The following is a 21,940-nucleotide window of genomic DNA, read 5'->3' as shown; positions in this document are numbered from 1 at the left end:
GTTGATTGATTGAATGTTAAATGTTCAACTAATATTTATTACTTACAATAAATAATGAGGGGGGGGGGGGAGTTGTGATTTGCACAAGCTAATGTATAGTACTTCAGGAGCTTTATGAGAGAGGGAGGGAGGGAGGGAGATTGTTGGGCTTATTGGGGTGATGCGTGTTTGCAGAATACCATTGGGCGGTTCTCATGTGTTGCTGATTGAGTTGTCGGAAGTGATCCACCTGGGGGCTGGTTTCCCATGTTTGCATGCTCCACTCTTCAAAAAGGTTTCCTGCAGGTTGATCACTGGCATATCGGGAAGACATTGCTAGACTGTGTAACCCTTTCTCTTGGTATTACCAATTTCTGAATTGGGTTGTTGTGTGTTTTTTCTCAAAAAACTTTTTACGGAAGTTTTTTTGTGTTACAAAACAAATAGCTCAACAGTGAATGGTACATCTGTTGTCTCCACTTTCGTTTCATAGTCTTTTTCACTGTTTGTTTACAGTTGGCGTGAGAGACCTTTGTCATAGACATCTTTCAGTTGGGGAAGAGATGGGGGTATTGTTCTGTTGCCTTTTATTAGTGTAGGGGTTTGTGTCAGCATCATGTGGGTAGTTCCTTTGTTTATGTATTTATTTATTTATTTTTATTGATAATGCAAGAGATTAAGGGGTTGAGCTTGGTTGGTTGCATTCAGGTGATTGCAGTGTGGCTTGTTTGTATGTGTGGGTGGCGGGGGTGGGGGGTGTAGCTTGTTGGGTCAGGTTAGCCATATTGAGTTGTTTGCTGTTGGAGGACGTGAATGCTGGGGTTTTATGATTACAGTGGTAGCTCGGGTTAAGTACTTAATTCATTCCGGAGGTCCGTACTTAACCTGAAATTGTTCTTAACCTGAAGCACCACTTTAGCTAATGGGGCCTCCTGCTGCTGCCGCGCCAACGGAGTACAATTTCTGTTCTCATCCTGAAGCAACGTTCTTAACCCCAAGCACTATTTCTGTTTTTTTCCCCCAATTATTTTTTATTGCTTTGTTTCATAGAAATAAAAGATATATATACACACATATAAACAAATAAGAATAAAAGTGTTACACAGACAAATAATAATAGAAAGGAAAAGTGAAAATAGGAAAAGTATACAAAGACTTAATTTTCACATTAACCACATTACCTGATCTTCGCTTTCAAGGCTTCCTTTAGCTTTCCCAAAAATCATTCGAAGTAATACTTTAAGTTACACATTTCTTAGTATATATTGTCATTGTACCTTTTTATGTATATTTCTTAGTATATATTATCCTTATACATTATTTAGTCTCCTATTGTCTTTAAACAATAACTCATATTCTTTCACAGTGCGTCTCTAAATCCCTTTAGCGTTATTTTCCCTTGACTAATAGATTCCAGATAGTCTACATATTTTCCCCAATCCTTGGTGAACTTTTGGTCTCTTATATATCTTACTTTACCTGTAAGTCTATCCAATTCCATATAATCTAACAGCTTAGATCTCCACTCCTCCACCGTTGGTGTTTCCTGCTTTTTCCACATCTGGGCCAGCATTACTCTTGCTGCTGTAACTGCATAGTACACTAATCTACAATCTTCTTTTTTTATCTCATGGCCTAATATGCCTAGTAAAAAAATTTCTGCTTTCTTTGATAACGTATATTTTAGGATCTTCTTTAATTCTGTATAGATTTTTTCCCAGAACTGTTTCACTTTTCCACACTCCCACCACATATGGTAGAAGGAACCCTCACTAACCCTACATTTCCAGCACTTGTTATCCACCTTATACATTTTCAATAGTTTCATAGGTGTTAAATACCATCTATAGAACATCTTCATTACGTTTTCTTTTATCGTTACACACGCCGTAAAATTTAATCCTTCCTTCCAGAGTTTTTCCCAATCCTCGAATAGTATACTATGTCCTACGTCCTTTGCCCAGCGGATCATCACACACTTGACTTCCTCATCTCCTAAACTCCAATCCAACAATATCCTATACATTTTCGATACAATTTTCTCTTCTTTGTTTATAATCTCCGTCTGAAACTTGGATTCCTTCTCTACATAACCTCTTTCTTTAAGATCCTTCCTAAACATCTGATTCACCTGGAGATGGTGTAGCCAGTCATAAACATATTCTTTAACCTGATCATATGGTCTTCTTTAATTATTAACTGATTATATGTTGCCCAGTTACTTCTCATGTTAATAGTCTTCACACACATAACTTCCAGAGGTGAAAGCCATGTGGTGTTTTTGGTTCCAACAAATTTTTATATTTTTCCCATATTTCAATTAATGGTCCTCTGAAAATATGGTTCCCAAATCCCTTGTGTATCTTCCATTTATCCCGCCATAAGTAGGCGTGCCTGCCGAAGTTGTTATCATAACCCTCCAAGTCGAGTAGTTCCCTGTTCTCTAACTTTACCCAATCTTTAACCCAGCGTAGGCAAACCGCCTCATAATATAGTTTCACATCCGGCAAGGCGAAGCCCCCCCTTTCTTTTATATCTGTTAATAGTTTAAACTGAATCCTAGGTTTCTTTCCTTGCCAGATGTATCTCGAGAGCACTCGTTGCCACTCTTTAAAGATTCGGCTTCCTTTAATTATAGGGATAGTTTGGAATAAAAACATCAGCCTTGGAAGCACATTCATCTTAATTGTGTTAATCCTTCCCCAAAATGACAGTTTCAACCTTCCCCAAATTTCCCCAAGCACTATTTCTGGGTTAGCGGAGTGTATAACCTGAAGCTTATGTAACCCAAGGTACCACGGTACTGTGTTTGTGGGTTTGGGAATACAAAACAACAGTCATGTGATACACACACAATCCCTTTGCATAGCTGTCAACCTTCCCTTTTTTTGCAGGAAATTCCCTTATTCCAGCACCGTTTCCCACTGCTTCCCGCTGCTATTCCGGATTGTTAGATATCCCGTAGACTGTGCCCAGGAGAGGTGAGGCTGCTGATCCCTTATTTTCAAATCTGAAAGTTGACAGCTATGCCCCTTTGCAACCTGACTTAGCACAGTGCATGTTGCTTCTCAAGCTTGGGCTGCCATTCGCCCGGATTTTCCTGGACATGACTGGGATTTCAGTGGCAGAATTGACATCCAGGGGGAATTTCCCAAAGGCGGCACTTTGTCCTTTGCAGCCTGAACTTAGGACAGTGCATGTTGCTTCTTGAGCAAAGTGGTGGCACAGAGGTGATGCACTTGAACTGGAATAGTTCTGTGCTGTCAGTCTTCTCTCCCTAGATTTTCTGATGTCTTCTCCCACCGCCTCCTTGCTTCTCATCCTCTTCTGCAGGTATTATCTCGGGACAATGCACCAGAGGTCTCTCTACCAGGGTCCCCCCATGCAGGGCATGGCTGGTTATGACCCCCGTGGACCGCCACCCCGTGTAACAAGTGGCGGACCAATGAGGGAACACAGTCAAGTGTCCTTGATGGATGTCCAAGGTAAGAGGTTTCAGGCTTAAATGAGAAGGATCATTTGCCGGTATAAATCACAGCACAGTAAGGGATTCATCAGCAGGGGTGATATATGAAACAAATAGCAGTGTAGCTAAAATAAACAATGCTGTATCTCATACAATATACTGCACAATAACGAATATAAATAATTATAAAGGGTATACCATGTTACTGAGGATCATATTGAAAAACACTTCCTAGAAACACCCTGGTTAAGGAACCCTGTAAACTATAAACACACACAAAATCAAAGCACAAAGGGTGTTAAACCAGACTGGTGCAATCCATTTTTAGTTCCCTCATACTTTCCTTAAACTCAATGGAGATTGTAAAAGTAAAGCATAATGCTATCCATACTTTAAAAAAGAAAATAAAAATTCAATAAAATAAAACGGAAATGTATCCACAAGAAAAAGAAACACTCTTATTCCTATTGTTATCTAATGCAACGTCTTAGCAGAACAGCAAATTCCCTGCAGACATTTTTGTTAATAATTGGATCTAAACAGAATAAATGCCTGCTCGGAAGTGCCAAATTATAAAATATTGATGAATAAGAGATAGCATTTAAAGTGACAATTTTGATTGAGTTGCTAGATCTTAGGCAATGATTATTAAGTTCCTTAAACATTATGCCCTGGGGAGAGTAGACCTTATGGGAGGACAAAGAGGTCCAAAAATTCCCCCCTGTGCCATCATAATCAGCACCACTGCTTCCAAGGGTGTGTGAGGAAATGCGTCTCTGCACTCTTACACCTATTGCCTTCTTCTGCCTGAAGGGAGCCCACTTCTGTCTGAAATACATGAAGCTTCATTCAAAGCTCCTCTATTCCTGTAGTAGGTGGGCATGGGCTCCTTGCATGGTCTCGGGCAGGTAACTCCCAGCTCTGTTTGTATAAGTGTAATTGTCTTCAATGCAGGTGGAAGAGGCATGGATGGCAGGGGCATGATATACCAAGGCATGGAGCACAGAGAGATAGAAGAGAAGGACATGGAGCCCACTAGAGACAGGGAGCCCAGACGCATGGAATATCAAAGCATGGAGTGCAGAGAGAGGGACGTGGCGCCCACTAGAGTCAGGGGAGAGATGGGAGAGAGGGACGTGGCGCCCACTAGAGACAGGGAGCCCAGACGCATGGAATATCAAAGCATGGAGTGCAGAGAGAGGGACGTGGCGCCCACTAGAGTCAGGGGAGAGATGGGAGAGAGGGACGTGGCGCCCACTAGAGGCAGGGAGCCCAGACGCATGGAATATCAAGGCATGGAGCTCAGAGAGAGGGACGTGGTGCCCACTAGAGGCAGGGGAGAGATGGGAGAGAGGGACGTGGCGCCCACTAGAGGCAGGGAGCCCAGACGCATGGATAATCAAGGCATGGAGCTCAGAGAGAGGGACGTGGCGCCCACTAGAGGCAGGGGAGAGATGGGAGAGAGGGACATGGTGCCCACTAGAGGCAGGGAGCCCAGACGCATGGAATATCAAGGCATGGAGCGCAGAGAGAGGGACGTGGCGCCCACTAGAGGCAGGGGAGAGATGGGAGAGAGGGACGTGGCGCCCACTAGAGGCAGGGAGCCCAGACGCATGGATAATCAAGGCATGGAGCGCAGAGAGAGGGACGTGGCGCCCACTAGAGGCAGGGGAGAGATGGGAGAGAGGGACGTGGAGCCCACTAGAGGCAGGGAGCCCAGACGCATGGATAATCAAGGCATGGAGCGCAGAGAGAGGGACATGGCGCCCACTAGAGGCAGGGGAGAGATGGGAGAGAGGGACGTGGCGCCCACTAGCGGCAGGGGAGAGATGGGAGAGAGGGACATGGTGCCTACTAGAGGCAGAGAGCCCAGACGCATGACATTTCAAGTCATGGAGTGCAGAGTGAGGGACAGGGCACCCACTAGAGGCAGGGGAGAGATGGGAGAGAGGGACATGGAGCCCCCTAGAGGCATGAGGCCCAGAGGAATGGAGCCCAAAGGGATTGAATACGTGGTCAAGTTGCTCCCTAGAGGCATGGAGCCACCTAGGGGCATGAACTATCAAGGCACACAGCCTCATGGAATAGATCTCAGAGCCATGAATTATCAAGGCACAGAGGCCAGACGGAAGGAATACGTGGTCAAGGTGCTCCCTATAGGCATCGTGCCACCCAGAGCCATGAATAATCAAGGCACACAGGCCAGAAGGATGGAATTCTTGGTCATGGTGCTCTCTAGAAGCATGGAGCCACCTAGAGTCATGAACAATCAAGGCACACAGCCTCATGGAATAGCTCCCAGAGCCATAGAGCCTCCCCAGGGCATGGAACCCAAAGGCTTGGAGCCAACGACTGGAGAAATCCAAGGTCCTGGACCTTTGAGCAAGGCAGCAACTGATCTGCAGGAACCTCAACAGGTATGTGGAGTAACTGTTTGCTGTTTCATTTTCCCTAATGGGTTCCTAGACACATTCTTGGAGCCAGAACATGAACAGCCTCATAGGGTCATGGCCAGACGATTGGTATAGTGATTTATTTCCCAATGGAGATGGGAGTGGGTAGGTGCAATTTTCATCATTACCCCCATCCTTTTTTGTTCCTGAGCAGCGCGGGGGGGGGGGGGCTACAGTGGTTGACCTATCACTTAGATGTGACTCTAGGATGGGAAACTTGCATCCCTCCAGGTGTTGCTGGACTCCAGCTCTCATCAGCCCCAGCCAGTTTGGCCAGTGATTACTGGGGGGGGGGGGTGTCCCTGTCACAGGTGCCCAACTTCTGCCCTGAAAGAAAAGGCAAACACTCTGGCAGGCCCTGCACCTTCAAAGCAGAAAACTGCTCGCAGTGCAAAGTCTGAAACCCAGCAATGTGAGATATCATTAGAGAGAGCTAAGTTCCTAGCTTTGGAAATTGTATCAGGGATTTCAGGCCAGCTGTCATGCACCCTTCTGCCTCTGTTGCCCGGTACTCTCCTGAACTTTCCCCAGCTGTCAACATACCTCTCCTTTACATGATGTTGGCAGGAAAATCTATGGATTGGACAAGGGAGCAGGAGTGGCACTTTATTTCTTTTGAAGTGGTAGTCAGAAGTTAAATTGCCTCCAGTGAAGGGACAGTGGACCATGTCCCTGTGTGCTTTTCTAATCAAATAACTGCCCTTTATTTTCCCCATGCGTGTCCCCCAGCTCTTAGTGCCCAGAGGTAGTGCAGCTAGTAGTGTCTGGAGCTGTTTTCAGACACCATGTGAATGTTGTCCATGTAAACCACATGATTGAGGAGGGATCAGCAAACTTTCTGAAATCTTCCTTTGTGTTTACAGGTGGTCAGCATGCCTATAGCAGCAGCAGAACAAGTTGTAGACATGCCAGAAGCAAGCGAGCAAGCAGCCAGCCAACCTGAGGGCTTCAGTCCTGGCCAGGATGAAGAAGAACACCTGGATAAAGATGACGTAAGCCAAACAATGTTGTCTTCTTTGAGCTCTCTATTAAAGAGGCAAGCAGCGACAGTCTGCAGGATGGGGTGGCAGTGCTTACCTGACCCATCACAGGTGAGGTCAGAACAGTGCAAATTGCACTGGTGGGGCCAATCCTGTGGTCCCACCAGTCCCCCACCTCATGGCCCCCTCCCTCCCTGTACTCCACAGTGGCACCAGTGACAGAAGGTCAGCTAAATGCTGCTGGCCAGTGCTGGGGGGCAATATCACTGGCAGTAGCATCAAGGTCTTTTCAGCAGCTACCCCCAAACTCTGGAATGAGTGTGGTAGAACACATCCCTCTAATATGTTGATGTAATGTGCTTTGCAGATCTTTTCAAACTAGCTTTTAGAGTGTAATATGCTGTCCTAATATTGGGGGGGGGGTTGTTGCTATATTAGTTGTGTATAATAAAGTATGATTTCTGAAATAAGAAAAGAAATATGAGCAGCAAGAATTTCACCACTGGTTCCAATTAGAGTGCAGGTGATTTGGGGTCAGATCAAAGGTCTATTTAGTCCAGTGTTCTGTTCTCACAGTGGCCAGCTAGGTGCCTTTGGAAACCCCACAAGCAGGAAAAGAAAGCTGTAGCACTCTCCCACTCACAATCCGGCAACCAACTGGTACACAGAGGTAGGCTTCCTCTCATCCTGGAGGCAATATAGCCCTTCTTGCTTAGCTTACTCACTTGTTAACATGGGACTGAAATGGCCCACTTGAGTCTCCTAGTGGTGCAGCAACTGCTAGCACGTTTGCAAAGGTAAGCAGGGTAAGTCTGGTTTCAAATGGGATGGGGGCTGTGTGTTGAGATTTCGACTAGATGACCCTTAGGATCCTTCCCAGCTCTACAATTCTGTGAATCTGTGAATCTCCCAGTTCTGTTGCAATTGTCAGCATGGTTACTAATGCTATGGTTATGTGGGGGACAGAGGGAGAGAATAAGCTACCACGGTTTAATAACCACTCTGAAAAATCCCACAGACATTACCGTCTTTTCTACTGAAAAAACATATTGGTCTGAATGCATCCTTATCAGTTTCTTTCATCTCTCCATAGGCCGAATGCATTGAACAATTCCTCAATATGACGGACGAAGAGTTGGCTGATTTTCATTCAGAGGAATTTCTGAGCATTTTCGACATGAAAGACGATGCACCGAATGGCTGCGACAACGCCATGGAGTAAGAGGGGAGCTGGGCTCTACAAAACATCCTAAGACTGTGCCAAGCCCAGCTTGGATGGCACTTGCTTCATAGTCTCACCCAGTCAATCATCTCATTAGCAAAGGCTGTGCTAGTTAATGTACTCCCATTGCCTTCTTTTTCCAATGAATAATCAGTTATACTAAAGGGCAGAATCCAGCACTTATTTCTCCTGTTCAAGCCCCCTTGAAATGAAGGCAGGTGTACAAACACCCCCATGCCCTCATCTTCAGCTGACCATTTCAGGGTCTTGGAACATTGCACCTTTGGGGGAAAAGGTTGTGCCCACAGCCCCAGATTTCTATAAAGGGTCGGCAAAGAGGCACAGTTCTTTAATATGCCTCAACATGTTTCTCTAGCACTTCTAGAAGACCTTCCATATGAAGAAAACTGAAAAAGCCAAAGAGAAACATTGGTTGAATGGCAGGCTTGGAAGAGCACTCAGAGGCATGCTCACTGGCAACTGCAGAATTGCAAAAGATCTGATGGCAAGTGTAGCCAGCAGCCAGACATGGAGCAAGGCACCATTCCTTAATCCAAGCAGCTCCAAACTGATGCATGCCCAACCTTTAAACAGCAGCAAACTGCCCTCTCAGTACCCTTCATAGTCCCTAATTGGTCTTTTGCCCACAAAATCCCTCACAAATGTTCACCAACTTCTCTGCAGTTTAGCTTTTGCTGCTTGTTCTATTAGTGGTCCATATGCAGAACAGCTGTTTCTCTTTCTCCTTTCAGGGATCAGTCTGGCTGAACTCAACGTTTAGGTGTTTCTCAGCAGTAGATTGGTGTGATGGGAGCCTAATCCATTTTGTTAATACAGTGGTAACTCGGGTTAAAAACTTAATTTGTTCTGGAGGTCCGATCTTAACCTGAAACTGTTAAGCACCACTGAAGCACCACTTTAGCTAATGGGGCCTCCTGCTCCCGCTGCGCCGCCGGAGCACGATTTCTGTTCTCATGCTGAAGCAAAGTTCTTAATCTGAGGTACTATTTCTGGGTTAGCAGAGTCTGTAACCTGAAGCATTTGTAACCTGAAGCGTATGTAACCCGAGATACCACTGTAGAATCCTTTTGAAAAATGTCTAACCAAATGGCATGTTGAAGACAGCATAGAAAATGGTTTCTACACCCTTCCTATGTCTGAAGCAGAGCAGTACTGAGGGGAAGGGGGCTCCCTTCCCCTTGTTTATCTTACTTCTCCCATCATTTTGTTTACTTCCTTGAGTTTCAATTAAAAGTTGGGTTTGACTAAAACTGTGTGGCTTGTCGTACATCTGTGTTGCTTCCCCAGTCACCTCATCCTCCCTTCTAGATCAAAGCTTAGCTTACGTTCCCATGAAGTCGTTCCCACACATTCTGCCTGTTGTGTCATCCCTACTGCTGCCCAATTATTTTTTTCAAAGGCACTAGATTAAAATTCTCCTATGCTTATCTAACCAGCAAAGTAAAAGCTGACCCAGACAAGGAACTCCTACAGCACTCCTGAAAAATGGGGCAGAATAGGACTTCTTTATGCCCTGCTGAGGAAAGTTTGTTCCATGCTGAGGAACGTTTGTTCCATGACCACTGAGGAGGATCTGCAAAGTTTGTGCCCATTCTGTCCTAACATGGCATGTTATCAAGAGGACCCTGTCAGGGCTAGAGGACACTCATTCCCTCCATACATGCACATGCATGCACCAACACAGAGAAGGGGGACCTTTGACCCTCCCAATGTTGGACTGCAACTCCCATCATCACTGGCCATGTTGGCTGGGGCTGATGGGAGTTGAGGTCCAACAGCATCAGAAGGGACACAGTTCCCTCACCACAGCTCTGAAGCTTCTGAGGCCGGTTAACCCAAATCTGCAACATGAGACCCACATTTAATTTCAATATGTTCTCCCAAGAGCTAAGGTGGCTACATGCTCACAAGAATTTTTTGTGTGAGAATGTGGCACCGGACCATTTTGTCCTTGGGCAACATCTAGCCTGCAAAACAAAAAGGGATTCCCATTTATGCTTTCCATCATCCCCCCTCTCATTTATTTTTTAAAAAAGAAATTCAACATACATTATGATATACAAGCCCACAGATTCCTGGTGCTGAAGACTGATCTCTAAGTCAGGTGTGGGTAACTCATCTTCTAGATGCTGTTGGACTACTGGTCCCATCACTCCTTGCCTTTGGCTACGCTGCCTAGGACTGATGGCAGCTGGAGTCCAACAGCTGGAAGGCCACAGTTTAGCCACCCTTGACTAGGCTGTGTTGTGCTTCTCACAGCACAAGCCCAAGACATTTGGGCACCTGAGGCGAACCACAAAATGCCCCTTGCCAGGGAAGAAGGGTTGGGTGAAGATCTACACTGGTAACAAGGAGGGGAATCAAATGGACTTTCCCCCATCATAGAGTCTTTGAGAATGGGCCCATTTTGACTCACGCCAAGCAAGTGTACAGTCCAGGAGACTACAGAGGTCAGCCCCTGCTATTTTCTTCCTAGGGGTGGGAGAACCCTCCCATTCACCAAGAGGACACAGCAGCGGCAGCATGTGGGGGTGCTGCTAAGAAGGCAGCCATTCTGGCCTCCAAGGAGTACACCACAGCTGTGTCTGCCACCACAGTTGCAGCAGCAGCAGCAGCACTGAGCAATGCATTTCTTGGAGGCTGAATCTGCTGCACCTTGGATCTTGCCACCTGAGGCAGTTGCCTCACCTTCCCTCATGGGGGGGGGGGTGCAGTCCCAGTTCCCCGGAAACTCAAACAAGTCTTTCCCTGCTGCATATACCTTTCATGGGACACCAGCATCATAGACTGCACACAGCCGGATTAATTGATCCTTGAAGTCCATCTCTCAGCAATAAAACAATTCAGATTCCCTCTCTGTGCTTTTTATGAAGTTTGCCCTTGCAATTTTCTCACTGGAGGAATCCTTTCAGGGGACGAAGATCTCCCTGGCAAGCTGATTGCTTTAATACAGTGTGCAAATGCATATTTAGTGTCTGAATTGATTTTTGGCCTTACCCATTAAAGGGCAGTGCATGGGAGGTATCAGCTCTTTAACTGCGTTAAGAGAGAGCATTACAGTTCCGAATATTTAGCCACAGAATACATTTTTCAGCCATAGGATTTCAAACTAGAGATTCATGTCCTGTGCAGATTAAGGAAGGATCAAACATAGAGAATGCAGTGCATTTCAGAGTCTCTGTTAATAACTTGGTTTTTCAACTGGCAACTCCTTTAAAGCCGAGATGATTGCAGAAACTGCTGGTTTATTGATGGACCATTAAATCAGAAAACTATTTATTTTATTTATTCATTTATTAAATTTCTATACCGCCCTATTCCCACAGGTCTCAACATAAAATGACATTATAAAATGACAACATAAAATGGTAATATAAAAACACAAAATACATAGTAAGAATAAAAACAAGGACAACCCAATAACACCCCCATCTCCTACTTGAAAATGTTTGTAGCCTGCAGCTTTTGCCCAAAGAAGCATATTGGGGCAAGGGTGGTTCAGCCAAAACAATGCCATGCAGAGGTGGGTCAAGCTACAACAACAGCATTTGGCAGCATTCAGGTCCACAGGTTTGGCCAGTTTCTGGTTGCAAGACGTGCTGGGGAGGAGTAGTATTCCTGTGCTTGACTTAAAAATTCTCTTTATTGAAGTAGAACTGGACGTTTCTGGGATCTAGGCTGGAGTGTTGATGGCAGTACTTTTGCAGAGTCTTAGCCAGGCTCTCTGGGCCACACAGAAACACACCCACTACAGACCTGCAAAGCTCCAAGGAAGAAGCAATTAATGTCAGGAAACAAATGTTACTAATGGATTGCTTTGAGGAAAGGGAGAAGGGAAGAATAGTACGCAGCAATGTTGTGCAAGCCGAATCATTTCATTTAGATGACAGAATCTGGGTGTCTTTTCTGCGGAATTCCCCACAAATGGGAGCAATAGTAAGGAGATCTATATGTATAGCTATGGTCTCCGCTCCGACAACCTGGGAACACAGCAGCAGACCTCACCTGGGATGGGCAGCTGCCACCGCTGAGAATTCATTGCTCCACATGGGCCTCCCAAAGAAAGTTTTCTGCCGCAGGCCCGTCACCATGTCGGTGGACCTGTCAAAGTTGACCGCTGCGTGACCAACCTAGAAAAGCAGCAAAATATTGGGCAGGGCTCACAGCAGCTGCATAAATATTTCATACAATTTCTTAAAATTGACCTTTCAGCTTCTTTCTAATGTTCATGCTAACGGGCTAAGTTATGGATCTCAGCACAGTAGTTTTCATGGAATATTAAGTCTGGCTGTACATATACCAGGATTCTGCCCTTCCTTCTGCTGCCGGGGGCGTACGAAGGCAGGTGTGGGAGGGGCAGCTCGCCCCTGGTGCCACCCTGGGGGGGTGTGACAAGATGGCCCGCTGCCTCTCCCCCCCCCAGCTGTAGAGCAGCTGAGGGCACACACACGGTGTCCGTATGGGTGCCGCGCATGCGTAATCCTGCCCTGGGGGCCGGAGAGGCTTCCTCCGCCATTGTCTGCTGCACAAACTATAGATGCATGGCCCCTGGGTATCTGAACAAGCACTCTGCTCCCAAAGGAACCTGCCCAGGCTATTTTCTGAGGCTCTGCTCCAGAGGCAAGGGGCTGTGGTATCACTTTTAAGGAGGAAAGTTTGTGCATTTGGGGAAATGAGCTTCATATAACCAACATGCTTAAGTTTAATTAATGGAGGAAGGGGTTAATAGCATAGACTAAGCTGTTCTGCCAGGCTTAGATGTGTCCACTTCCCCTTACCATGGGAGGAACTAAGTAATCAAGCTTTTGGTGTCCCCTAGTCTACCTGAGAAGCTCAGCGGGTGAAGAGTTTTGAGCTGGTTGCTCCTTCTCAAATTCATGGCTGTTGCATGCCATGCCTGCATTCTGATACTAATAATTTAGGAACTTTCACCATTTTGTAACTAAGCTTAGTTTTGCAGCCTGTGCAACTATTCTGAAGTACAGAATAGACCTTTGGAGAGTTTGTTAGTAAACTATTTCTTAACTTACCACACGTGTGGTCTTTTCCCTATGCTTGAGGAAGAGGGAAACTTTGGAAAGAAACTTTTTAGGGAGTGTTTTGGAACTTGATTTAAAGAGCACATTTTAAAGCTTTACAACCTATATTTCTACGCTTTACTTTGCCGCATGTTTTGAAACTTTAAATCTCTGCTGGGGTTCTCTCACCAAAGAGTACTTGCAGCTTCTTCTGCAAGTTCCAAAGATCTCAGAAGTCTGCTCCCCAGTAACTTGAAACAGGGCTTTTAGTGTGGCTGCCCTTGTAAGCCTACAATTTATGCAAGGGTTCTGCTCCCGGGAACCACATGCAAACGTCCAAGCACATAAAGCCTGGAAAACACCTTAAAACAACCCGTAACCCCCCCCCAAAATGTAAAAAACAAAAACAAAACCCTGCACCTCCTCTTTCTCATATCACCTCTGACTGCTTGCTCTCCATGTTTTTGCATGGCCCTATCTCACTCTCCAGCTCCAACTCTCTGACGATGCCTAAACACACTCCCCAAGGTGAGTGAAATGGCCGTTGCCAACTGTTGTGTTCCATTCTCCTGAATCCCAACATTTTTCAACTGTGTATTTTGATTTTCTCAGCATTTTATTTATTTATTTATTTATTTATTTATTTATTTATTTCAGATACCTGTGTAGGGATGCCATCGCATAAGAAAAGTGATTTTAAGTTGCGGGCTTACTGCACTGATATTTCTCTCTGTATTCTAGTAAATATTTCCAGATTTGCGTCAATACATTTTATGCAAATCGATCCCATCTTTTATTGCCTATTTTTATATTTGTAAAGTTAATCCTCTTTGGGGGGGGGCAATGCACAACTGGCTACCCTAACTTCTGGCCGTCCACATATTGTTGGATTCCAACTCCCATCAGCTCCAGCAGCGGACAGGGATGATCAGAGTTGTGGTGGCACAGCAGCAATCAGAAAGTGCCACTGCTTCATAGCTGCTCTAGAAGAGACTGCTACGTGAAAGTGCCTTGGAACCATAGCTGTCAACTTTCCCTTTTTTTGCAGGAAATTCCCTTATTCCAGCACCGTTTCCCACTGCTTCCCACTGCTATCCCGGATTGTGAGATATCCCGTAGACTGTCCCCGGGACAGGTGAGGCTGCTGATCCCTTATTTTCAAGGCTGCTGATCCCTTATTTTCAAATCTGAAAGTTGACAGCTATGCTTCGAACTTCAGCCCTTGCAAAAGGACAATGTGGTACATTGCTGACATCTCAAACAAAAGCTGCTGCGCGTTTTGTGTGTGTTTCCTTGACAGAAGGATCAGGGCACTTTCAGAAGCTTGCTCTTCTGAGAAGGGTGTGCATAGCCTGCCAATGGAAGCAAGATCACAAGGGGGATGCTACGTGACTCACCATACTGCTGTTCCAGCCTGTGAGGTAGAGATGGTAGCTGAGCATGCCTGCCCTGCCACACTCATCCATCTCTTGTTCCAGAGAGGCCAGCAGATCCCTGAACCAGGCAAAGGCTCCTGTCTCTCGACAGATCCAGTAGAAGTAAATCTTAAGAACACAGGAACACAGAGGAAGAGAAGAGCTATTGAAACTGGAGACAACTTTTAAGACAATGGTTTGCAAGGAGTAGGTTGGTTAGCTGACTGTGGACGGCACTAGCGGCTTTACAATGTTTGCTGCTGCTTTTTTATTTTTCTAATGTGAAGTAGAAGGATTATGGGGGTGAAGCAAGAGAGAGGCTATGGGTATGCTACAAATTTATACTGGTTGTGTAATAGCTTAGTTGTCGTGCCTTCCTTCACACCTGGGAACTGTAGACTTGGTGCTACGAATTATACACCTTTTTGCTTCCCAGAGCTCCATAATGAGAACAAATGTCTCTCTTTAACCTTTATAACTGTTAACTGAGAAACACAAAGATTTAGCAACAGCAAGGGCATTTCAGAATTAGACCCAGTTCCATTTTACACACACACCCAGTGCTTTCCCCACCCTCTCCTGGTGATACCCAAGGATACGCAGTATTGGCAACTTTTTTTCACCAAAGGTTAAAAACATGGCACATACTGTAACAACTTCATGGTGAGTACCAGCAACTTTTTTTCTTTTCTTTTTAAAAAAGCACTGTATACTGCCCATCCCATCTTTGTGTTTGTCTTTTGGTTGCAAAATGTTTTTTTTTAATGTTGTTTTTCATTTTAAAGGCACAGGAAATACAAAGTTTCAAAGCAAAACTAAAAGGTGAAGAGGAAGTTTCGTTCAGGAAATTTTTGCAGGGGAGGGTCAAAGATTCAGCCTAGTTAACCAGGTGATTAAGGGAAAATAAAAAGTAAAACAGAAGGTTATTCGCCTTCTGAGTGGCTGAAGGTTGGGAGAGACAAACTGCATATACAGTGGTACCTCGGGTTAAGTACTTAATTCATTTCGGAGGTCTGTTCTTCACCTGAAACTGTTCTTAACCTGAAGCACCACTTTAGCTAATGGGGCCTCCTGCTGCCGCTGCGCCACCGAAGCACAGTTTCTGTTCTCATCCTGAAGCAAAGTTTTAACCCGAGGTACTATTTCTGGGTTAGCGGAGTCTGTAACCTGAAGCGTATGTAACCTAAAGCATCTGTAACCCAAGGTACCACTGTATAAGCAAGGTAGGAAACTGAGTAAAACAGTTATTGTGGGGTCAGAAGGTCGTGGAGCAAGACTTTTAAAGCTGAAGAGCAGCAGGAAGACAAAACAGGATTATGAAGGGATGAACTGAGGGGTACAAGGTGGTAACTATTGGCTTGGTTGGGAAAAGCCCAGGGCACACTTATTTTCATTTGTTCTTATAAAATTAGAATGCATTTCCCCCTAAAACCATTTTCTCTAAACTGTCTAACTCAGTGATGGGGTGTGTCTTCATGGTTCCTGGTGGGTGGGTGTGGGGGGGGGCATGGAGGGCAACGTGAGGAGGACACAGCCAGGCAGGCATGCGCCCTTCCAATCAGTCTGATGGGACTGATTTGAGGGGTGCATGCCTGTTGCATCCTCCTCACACCACCCTGCCAACGCCACCAGAAAAATGCACCCAGCAGGCCTACTCACACGACACCCCCAGTCCAACTTATTGCTTTAAGAAAAAGCTGGGGGGGGGGAGACACCTGTCTGCAGCTTGTTGTTTAGCAATATTTAAGTGTTCCACCCAGGTTGGGCCAATTAAAGTCAGGCCAATTAATGAGTTTTAAAAGTTGTTTAGTGGAGGGAGCCAAAGAAACTGTTATGCATTGAAGTTCTCACCCTGGCCATCAGGGAGTATTGTGTATATAGTTTTCACTCAGGTCCACAACAGTTAATTTAGGCAGGAAACCCTGGGCTGTTGTTGTTACAATGTGACAGCCAGCTGCCTATAAAAGCAGGCCGGCTGAGCTGTGTTCAGTTCAGTTCAGTTCCAGCTTACTTATAAAGAACTATTTGGAGAAATCTCTGTGTCGTCTGCTTGTCAGCCCACTACTTAATAATAATAATAATAATAAAAATTTAGTGACAGCGGTCGAGTTAAGGAGGAGAGCTTGGTTTGACTGGATAGTTTTCCCCACTTCCTTCCCATAGTGCAGGCAACAACCTGTGCCATCACAGAGACCTTTTAAGAAGATACAACGGAGCCATGGTTACCTATTGCGTTATACTCATTAAAGGTAAAGGGACCCCTGACCATTAGGTCCAGTCGTGACCAACTCTGGGGTTGCGCGCTCATCTCGCTCTATAGGCCGAGGGAGCCAGCGTTTGTCCGCAGACAGCTTCCAGATCATGTGGCCAGCATGACTAAGCCGCTTCTGGCGAACCAGAGCAGCGCACGGAAATGCCGTTTACCTTCCCGCCTGAGTGGTACCTATTTATCTACTTGCACTTTGATGAGCTTTCAAACTGCTGGGTTAGCAGGAGCAGGGGCCGAGCAATGGGAACTCACCCCGTCACAGGGATTCGAACCGCCGACTTTCTGATCGGCAAGCCCTAGGCTCTGTGGTTTAGACCACAGCACCACCCGCGTCCCGTTATACTCATTGCTTCTGTCCTATTTTGTTATGTTCAAAAAAACGCCAACTAATATGCCTCAGTACAACTTAGCCATTAGGTTTTATAACAGTTGAACGTGCTTGTATGAATGCTAATTATCTGCCTTACACCATCATCTTCCTCATGGTGCCAGATAAGACAGCTACAGTCATACCTCGGGTTCGCAACTTGCAGCACCGCATCTGCGCACGCACGTGACGTGATTCGGCACTTCTGTGCATGCACGTGATGTCATTTTGTGATTCTGCACATGCGCAAGCGCCAAAACCAGAAGTAACCTGTTCCGGTACTTCTGGGTTCAGCGTGGTCCGCAACCCAAAAAAGTGTAGCCTGCAGTATTCGTAACCCGAGGTATGACTGTAGTATATTTGGAAGGTGCTTCATGTACTCTGTAGGGTTTGTGATATGAGTTTGTGGGGAACAGACCTTTAAAGCCAAAGCTGGGATAACTCAGTTGGTAGAACATGACTCATAGTCTCAGGGTTGGGGGTTCAAGCCCCACGTTGGGCAAATGATTCCTGCAATGCAGGGGGTTGGACTAGATGACCCTTGTGGTCCCTTCCAACTCCACAATTGTATGATTCTAACTCCTGCACCCAGCAAATGTTAAAATCTAAGCCTGATTGAAATATAAGCCCGGATGGCTCCATCAATAGAGACAAAGGGGAGATAACCCATTAAGAAAGCCATCAACCAAGCCAGCAAATGGGTGGAGCCCCACCATGGTCTTTGGGAAGATCGCAGAAGGAAAAGTAGTTGCAGTTTGCAAGTAGCAGAAAACTGGAGAAAGGGGGCTCAGAGTACAATATGCTAGAATCTCCTCCATCATAGGCTCAGGTTGTTTATCTGTGCAAATAAACCATAAATCCTAAAGGCACCACTGCCTGTGCCTCATTTCCAAAGGAAACATGAATCCTAGGTAACTGCCTGGACCCCTGGTATCTCAGACCACTCAGAGATTGGTGTGGCATGTAACAATCTGAAAGCTTTTAAGTGCACTAATAAATCCGAATGGTTGGCACTTTTGAGAACAAGTTCCATTTCTTTTTCATTTCGCTATCGTTTTCTTTTCTTTTTTGCATCTTTCTTGATGTGTGTTTCTGGCTTGTACATATTTGAAGCAATCCAAAACCTGCAGAATTGTTTGGAAAAGAGGTGAGTGGTGATGCAATTACATTTCCAGTCATTTTCAATATTCTGAGCGGGGGCAGGGTGGGGATATAACCTGTCCCTAGTTTGAGACTGCAAGATACTACATGTCAGAGGGAGTCTTCACTCCCTGCAACTCAAAGACTAGCATTCTCTAGCAAACCGAATTTATTTCATATTGGTCTCAGTGCAATGGGGCGATCCCACCATACCGTTTTTGTTTGGAGACCCTGGTCACCGTGCTGGAACTTGTACCAGATGGATTTCAGCACAGAGGCAAATGGTGTCACTCCAATCCCGGCTCCCACCAACATGGCCACCTCGTACTGGAACACATCTTCGCTGGCAGTGCCAAAGGGACCATCTACTTCAATCCTGGAAAGTTGAGAAAATCTATGTGCTGCATAGAACTTTGTGCTCAAAAAAATTTAGTTCCACAAACTGAATCAATAATCAATTTAGTATGCAGCCTTTCAGGGGAAGCCTTCTCAAGAAAGTCTGCAAAAGATAGTTTACCTTTAGCAGGAATATTATTCCACATTTAACGCTTCCAGGCCAGACCCCAAATGATCTTCCTTTTACCCATAGACCTCACCTATGACCAGTTCTGCTGTGCCTATCTACCAGCGTTTTTCCCAGTCCTCTTTTCTTCTCCTCACCCTGTCTCCAAATCCCTCCTTCAATGGCCCAATGCAAACTTTGTTCTAATGATGAAAATATTTTGGGATTCATACAGCAGTTTCTTTCCTGTTTGGCTGGACTGCCTTGATATTTGTCCTCTCCAAAGCCCTTCGCATCTGCAGGCCACACAATAACTGAGCAGCTCATGTACCTGAGCCTGAGCATAAGAGGGAGTTACTGCTGCTTCACCCCCCCAATGGCCTCATCGAAGGCAAATGATTGCTGGTTTATGCAGCTACTCACCTGGGCATCACCGGGTTTGGCTGCTTAAAGTTGTCAATCAGAGCCTCTGTCCAATCGCCTGCTGCCCTGATGTGGACAGAGAATAACTTTTCCTCTGGAGCAGATGTGAGGGTGAATGGATGCCACTCCAAATAGTAGATAGACGGGCAGTTGAGGAAAACATACTGCCCTACTTCCATGCTGAATCCTTTCTTGTACAACTGCAGCTCAAGGACATTTGAAGGGTGCATAATGGCCTGCAAACAAAAGTCATGCTGACATCGAAAGGGAGAGGAAAACTCCCTCTACCATTCTCAAGGGAATATTAATTGGACTTGAATTCAAAGCAGCTGGCCTTCTTCTGCAGCCAGAAATCTCAATGCCCAAGGTCTTTTCCTGGCACTTAAAAGCACCTAAAAGGCAATAGACAAGCCACCCAACTACAGAAAAATCTCAGGTTAAGAACTTAATTCGTTCTGGAGGTCCGTTCTTAACCTGAAACTGTTCTTAACCCTTAGCTGTTAACGTTTCCCTTTTTTTAAGGGAAATTCCCTTATTCCGAATAGGATTCCTTGCAAGAAAAGGGAAAAGTTGACAGCTACGTCTTAACCTGAAGTACCACTTTAGCCAATGGGGCCTCCTGCTGCTGCTGCGCCGCCAGAGCACAATTTCTGTTCTCATCCTGAAGCAAAGTTCTTAACCCGAGGTACTATTTCTGGGTTAGCAGAGTCTGTAACCTGAAGCGTATGTAACCTGAAGCGTCTGTAACCCGAGGTACCACTGTACAGAAGTTCACTATTGTGAGCCCACACGCTAAACCCTGTCCCTGAAGCCTACCCCACCCCCCAAGATGCTGAGATGGGGGCAGAGTGATGGCCACCCAAGGTGGGTGGCACCCTGGTCCCAGGAAGCCCTGCGCAAACCCCGCCCCCTTTTTGGAGCACGTGAGCGGTAGCTGTTATTTTGGCACCTGCTGAACATTTTCAACAAGACTTTTACATGGAGACTTTTACCCTGGCTTGCATCTCTATTGGATTTTAATTGGTTTGACATACGGGTTGTTGTTGTTGGTTGCTCTTTTTACATTTTTTTAAATATTCATATGACTTGTTTAAAATTGGTTTTTATATATGCAAAAATTTTAGCTGCTTTTAAAACATGCCACTGCCATTTGTCTTTTGTTGTTGTACTGTAAACTGTACAGTGGTGCCCTGCAAGATGAATGCCTCGCAAGATGAAAAATTCGCTAGACAAGAGTTTTTCGTTTTTTGAGGTGCTTTGCAAGACGAATTTCCCTATGGGCTTGCTTCGCAAGACGAAAACGTCTTGCAAGTTTGTTTCCTTTTTCGTAAAACCGTTAATACCCAGGGTGCATTGCTTGAAGAGGTGCAGTTGCGACTTGAACTTCGAGGAACAACACATAGCATGTGGTGTGGTAGCCTTTTTTGAGGTTTTTGAGGACTTTGCTGATTTTTGAAGCTTTTCCAAAACTTCTTTTGCATCCATTTGGTAAGTTAAACTTTTAAAACTTTTGGGGTTTTTTTTGGATTATGGGTTGGGGTGTTTGTAATTCAAGGACTTGGTTTGGGGAGAGGTTTGCAAGAATCTGGGAGCTTATGTGGTTTTTTAATGATTTTTTGTGACCATTGGGCCATGTTGGTTTTTTTTTTTTAAAGGGTTTGAATTTCTGTGTGGTGGGTGGCTGGGGGAACAGTTGGGGAGAGGTTTGCAACAATCTGGGAGCTTGTGCGGTTTTTTTTTTTTTGAATTTTTATGATTTTCTGTGACCATTGGGCCATGTTGTTGGTTTTTTTTAAAAAAATCTGGGTTTGAATTTCTGTGTGGTGGGTGGCTGGGGGAACAGTTGGGGAGAGGTTTGCAAGAATCTGGGAGCTAGTGTGGGTTTTTTTTGAATTTTTATGATTTTCTGTGACCATTGGGCCGTGTTGTTGTTTTTTTAAAAAATTCTGGGTTTGAATTTCTGTGTGGTGGGTGGCTGGGGGAACAGTTGGGGAGGGGTTTGCAACAGTTGGGGAGGGGCTGGGGGAACAGTTGGGGAGGGGTTTGCAACAGTTGGGGAGGGGTTTGCAATTTCTGTGTGGTTGGTGGGTGGGTGGCTGGGGGAACAGTTGAGGTTTTTGAAGACTTTGGTGATTTTTAAAACTTTTCCAAAACTTATTTTGCAGCCATTTGAGGATTTTGAAGACTTTGGTGATTTGCAGCCATTTCGTAAGTTAAACTTTTAAAACTTTTTTTGGGGGGGTTGGATTTTGGGTTGGGGTGTTTGGAATTCAAGGACTTGGTTCTGGGTTTGATTTTCTGTGTGGTGGGTGGCTGGGTGCTTTTGAATTTTTTGGAAGTGAAGCACTGATTTTCTTTTTCTTTTTCTGAGTTTACGAAGGTAGGAGCTGTGCTGCCATGGGACCCAAGAGGACTGCTGCTGCAGAGGCTGGCAAGAGGAAGTAGGAGAAGGTGACGCTGGAAATGAAGAAGGAGATCATCCGGAAGCACGACGGTGGAATGCCTGTGACAGACCTCGCCAGGGAGTACGGCAGGAATCCATCGACCATCGGGACCATCCTGAAGATGAGGGAGAAGATCCTTGCGACTGATGCAGCCAAGGGAGTCACCAGGATCGTGAAGAACCGCCCAGCTGTTCTGGAGAAGGTCGAGAAGTTGCTGCTCATCTGGTTAGAAGAGAAGCAG

General features: G+C 45.5%; 2 protein-coding genes and 2 long non-coding RNA genes across 15 annotated transcripts in view; 2 read left to right on the top strand and 2 right to left on the bottom strand.

Moving 5' to 3' along the window:
• Positions 1-2,747: 2,747 nt before the first annotated feature.
• Positions 2,748-9,348, top strand: LOC309361656 (uncharacterized protein). 4 transcript variants are annotated; one of them, XM_081896735.1, is made up of 6 exons: positions 2,748-2,960; positions 3,313-3,464; positions 4,400-5,862; positions 6,762-6,890; positions 7,972-8,096; positions 8,853-9,348. In XM_081896735.1, the coding sequence occupies exons 2-6, from the start codon at positions 3,329-3,331 to the stop codon at positions 8,866-8,868; spliced, it is 1,869 nt and encodes a 622-aa protein (XP_081752861.1). In that variant the 5' UTR covers positions 2,748-2,960; positions 3,313-3,328; the 3' UTR covers positions 8,869-9,348. The 4 variants fall into 4 exon arrangements, with proteins under 4 accessions (XP_081752861.1, XP_081752862.1, XP_081752860.1 ...); XM_081896736.1 differs by lacking the exon at positions 3,313-3,464; XM_081896734.1 differs by having other exon boundaries at positions 2,748-3,464.
• Positions 9,349-11,435: 2,087 nt separating this feature from the next.
• Positions 11,436-21,940, bottom strand: part of NOX1 (NADPH oxidase 1) — a 40,747-nt gene continuing 30,242 nt past the window's right edge. For 8 of the 9 annotated variants that reach the window (XM_081897626.1, XM_081897625.1, XM_081897627.1 and 5 more), the window contains 5 exons: positions 19,256-19,491; positions 18,544-18,706; positions 14,537-14,683; positions 12,127-12,251; positions 11,436-11,877 (listed from right to left, as the gene is read on the bottom strand). In XM_081897626.1, the coding sequence (XP_081753752.1) occupies positions 11,751-11,877; positions 12,127-12,251; positions 14,537-14,683; positions 18,544-18,706; positions 19,256-19,491 (798 nt within the window). In that variant the 3' untranslated portion in view covers positions 11,436-11,750. The remainder of the gene's footprint in view (positions 11,878-12,126; positions 12,252-14,536; positions 14,684-18,543; positions 18,707-19,255; positions 19,492-21,940) is intronic. The other variant, XM_081897631.1, reaches the window with a different exon arrangement.
• On the top strand, positions 20,499-21,687 carry LOC309362171. The gene is made up of 3 exons (XR_014164825.1): positions 20,499-20,743; positions 21,421-21,555; positions 21,600-21,687. It is a non-coding gene; the product is annotated as an uncharacterized lncRNA (long non-coding RNA).
• Positions 21,314-21,734, bottom strand: LOC309362165. Its single transcript, XR_014164817.1, has 3 exons — positions 21,603-21,734; positions 21,362-21,553; positions 21,314-21,328 (listed from the first exon to the last, which is right to left on the bottom strand). It is a non-coding gene; the product is annotated as an uncharacterized lncRNA (long non-coding RNA).

The sequence above is a fragment of the Podarcis melisellensis genome, assembly GCF_964234715.1.
Source record: "Podarcis melisellensis genome assembly, chromosome: Z".
Lineage (NCBI taxonomy): Eukaryota > Metazoa > Chordata > Lepidosauria > Squamata > Lacertidae > Podarcis > Podarcis melisellensis.
The sequence above is the reverse complement of the archived record's forward strand: the minus strand, read 5'-3'. Positions and strand labels throughout refer to the sequence as shown.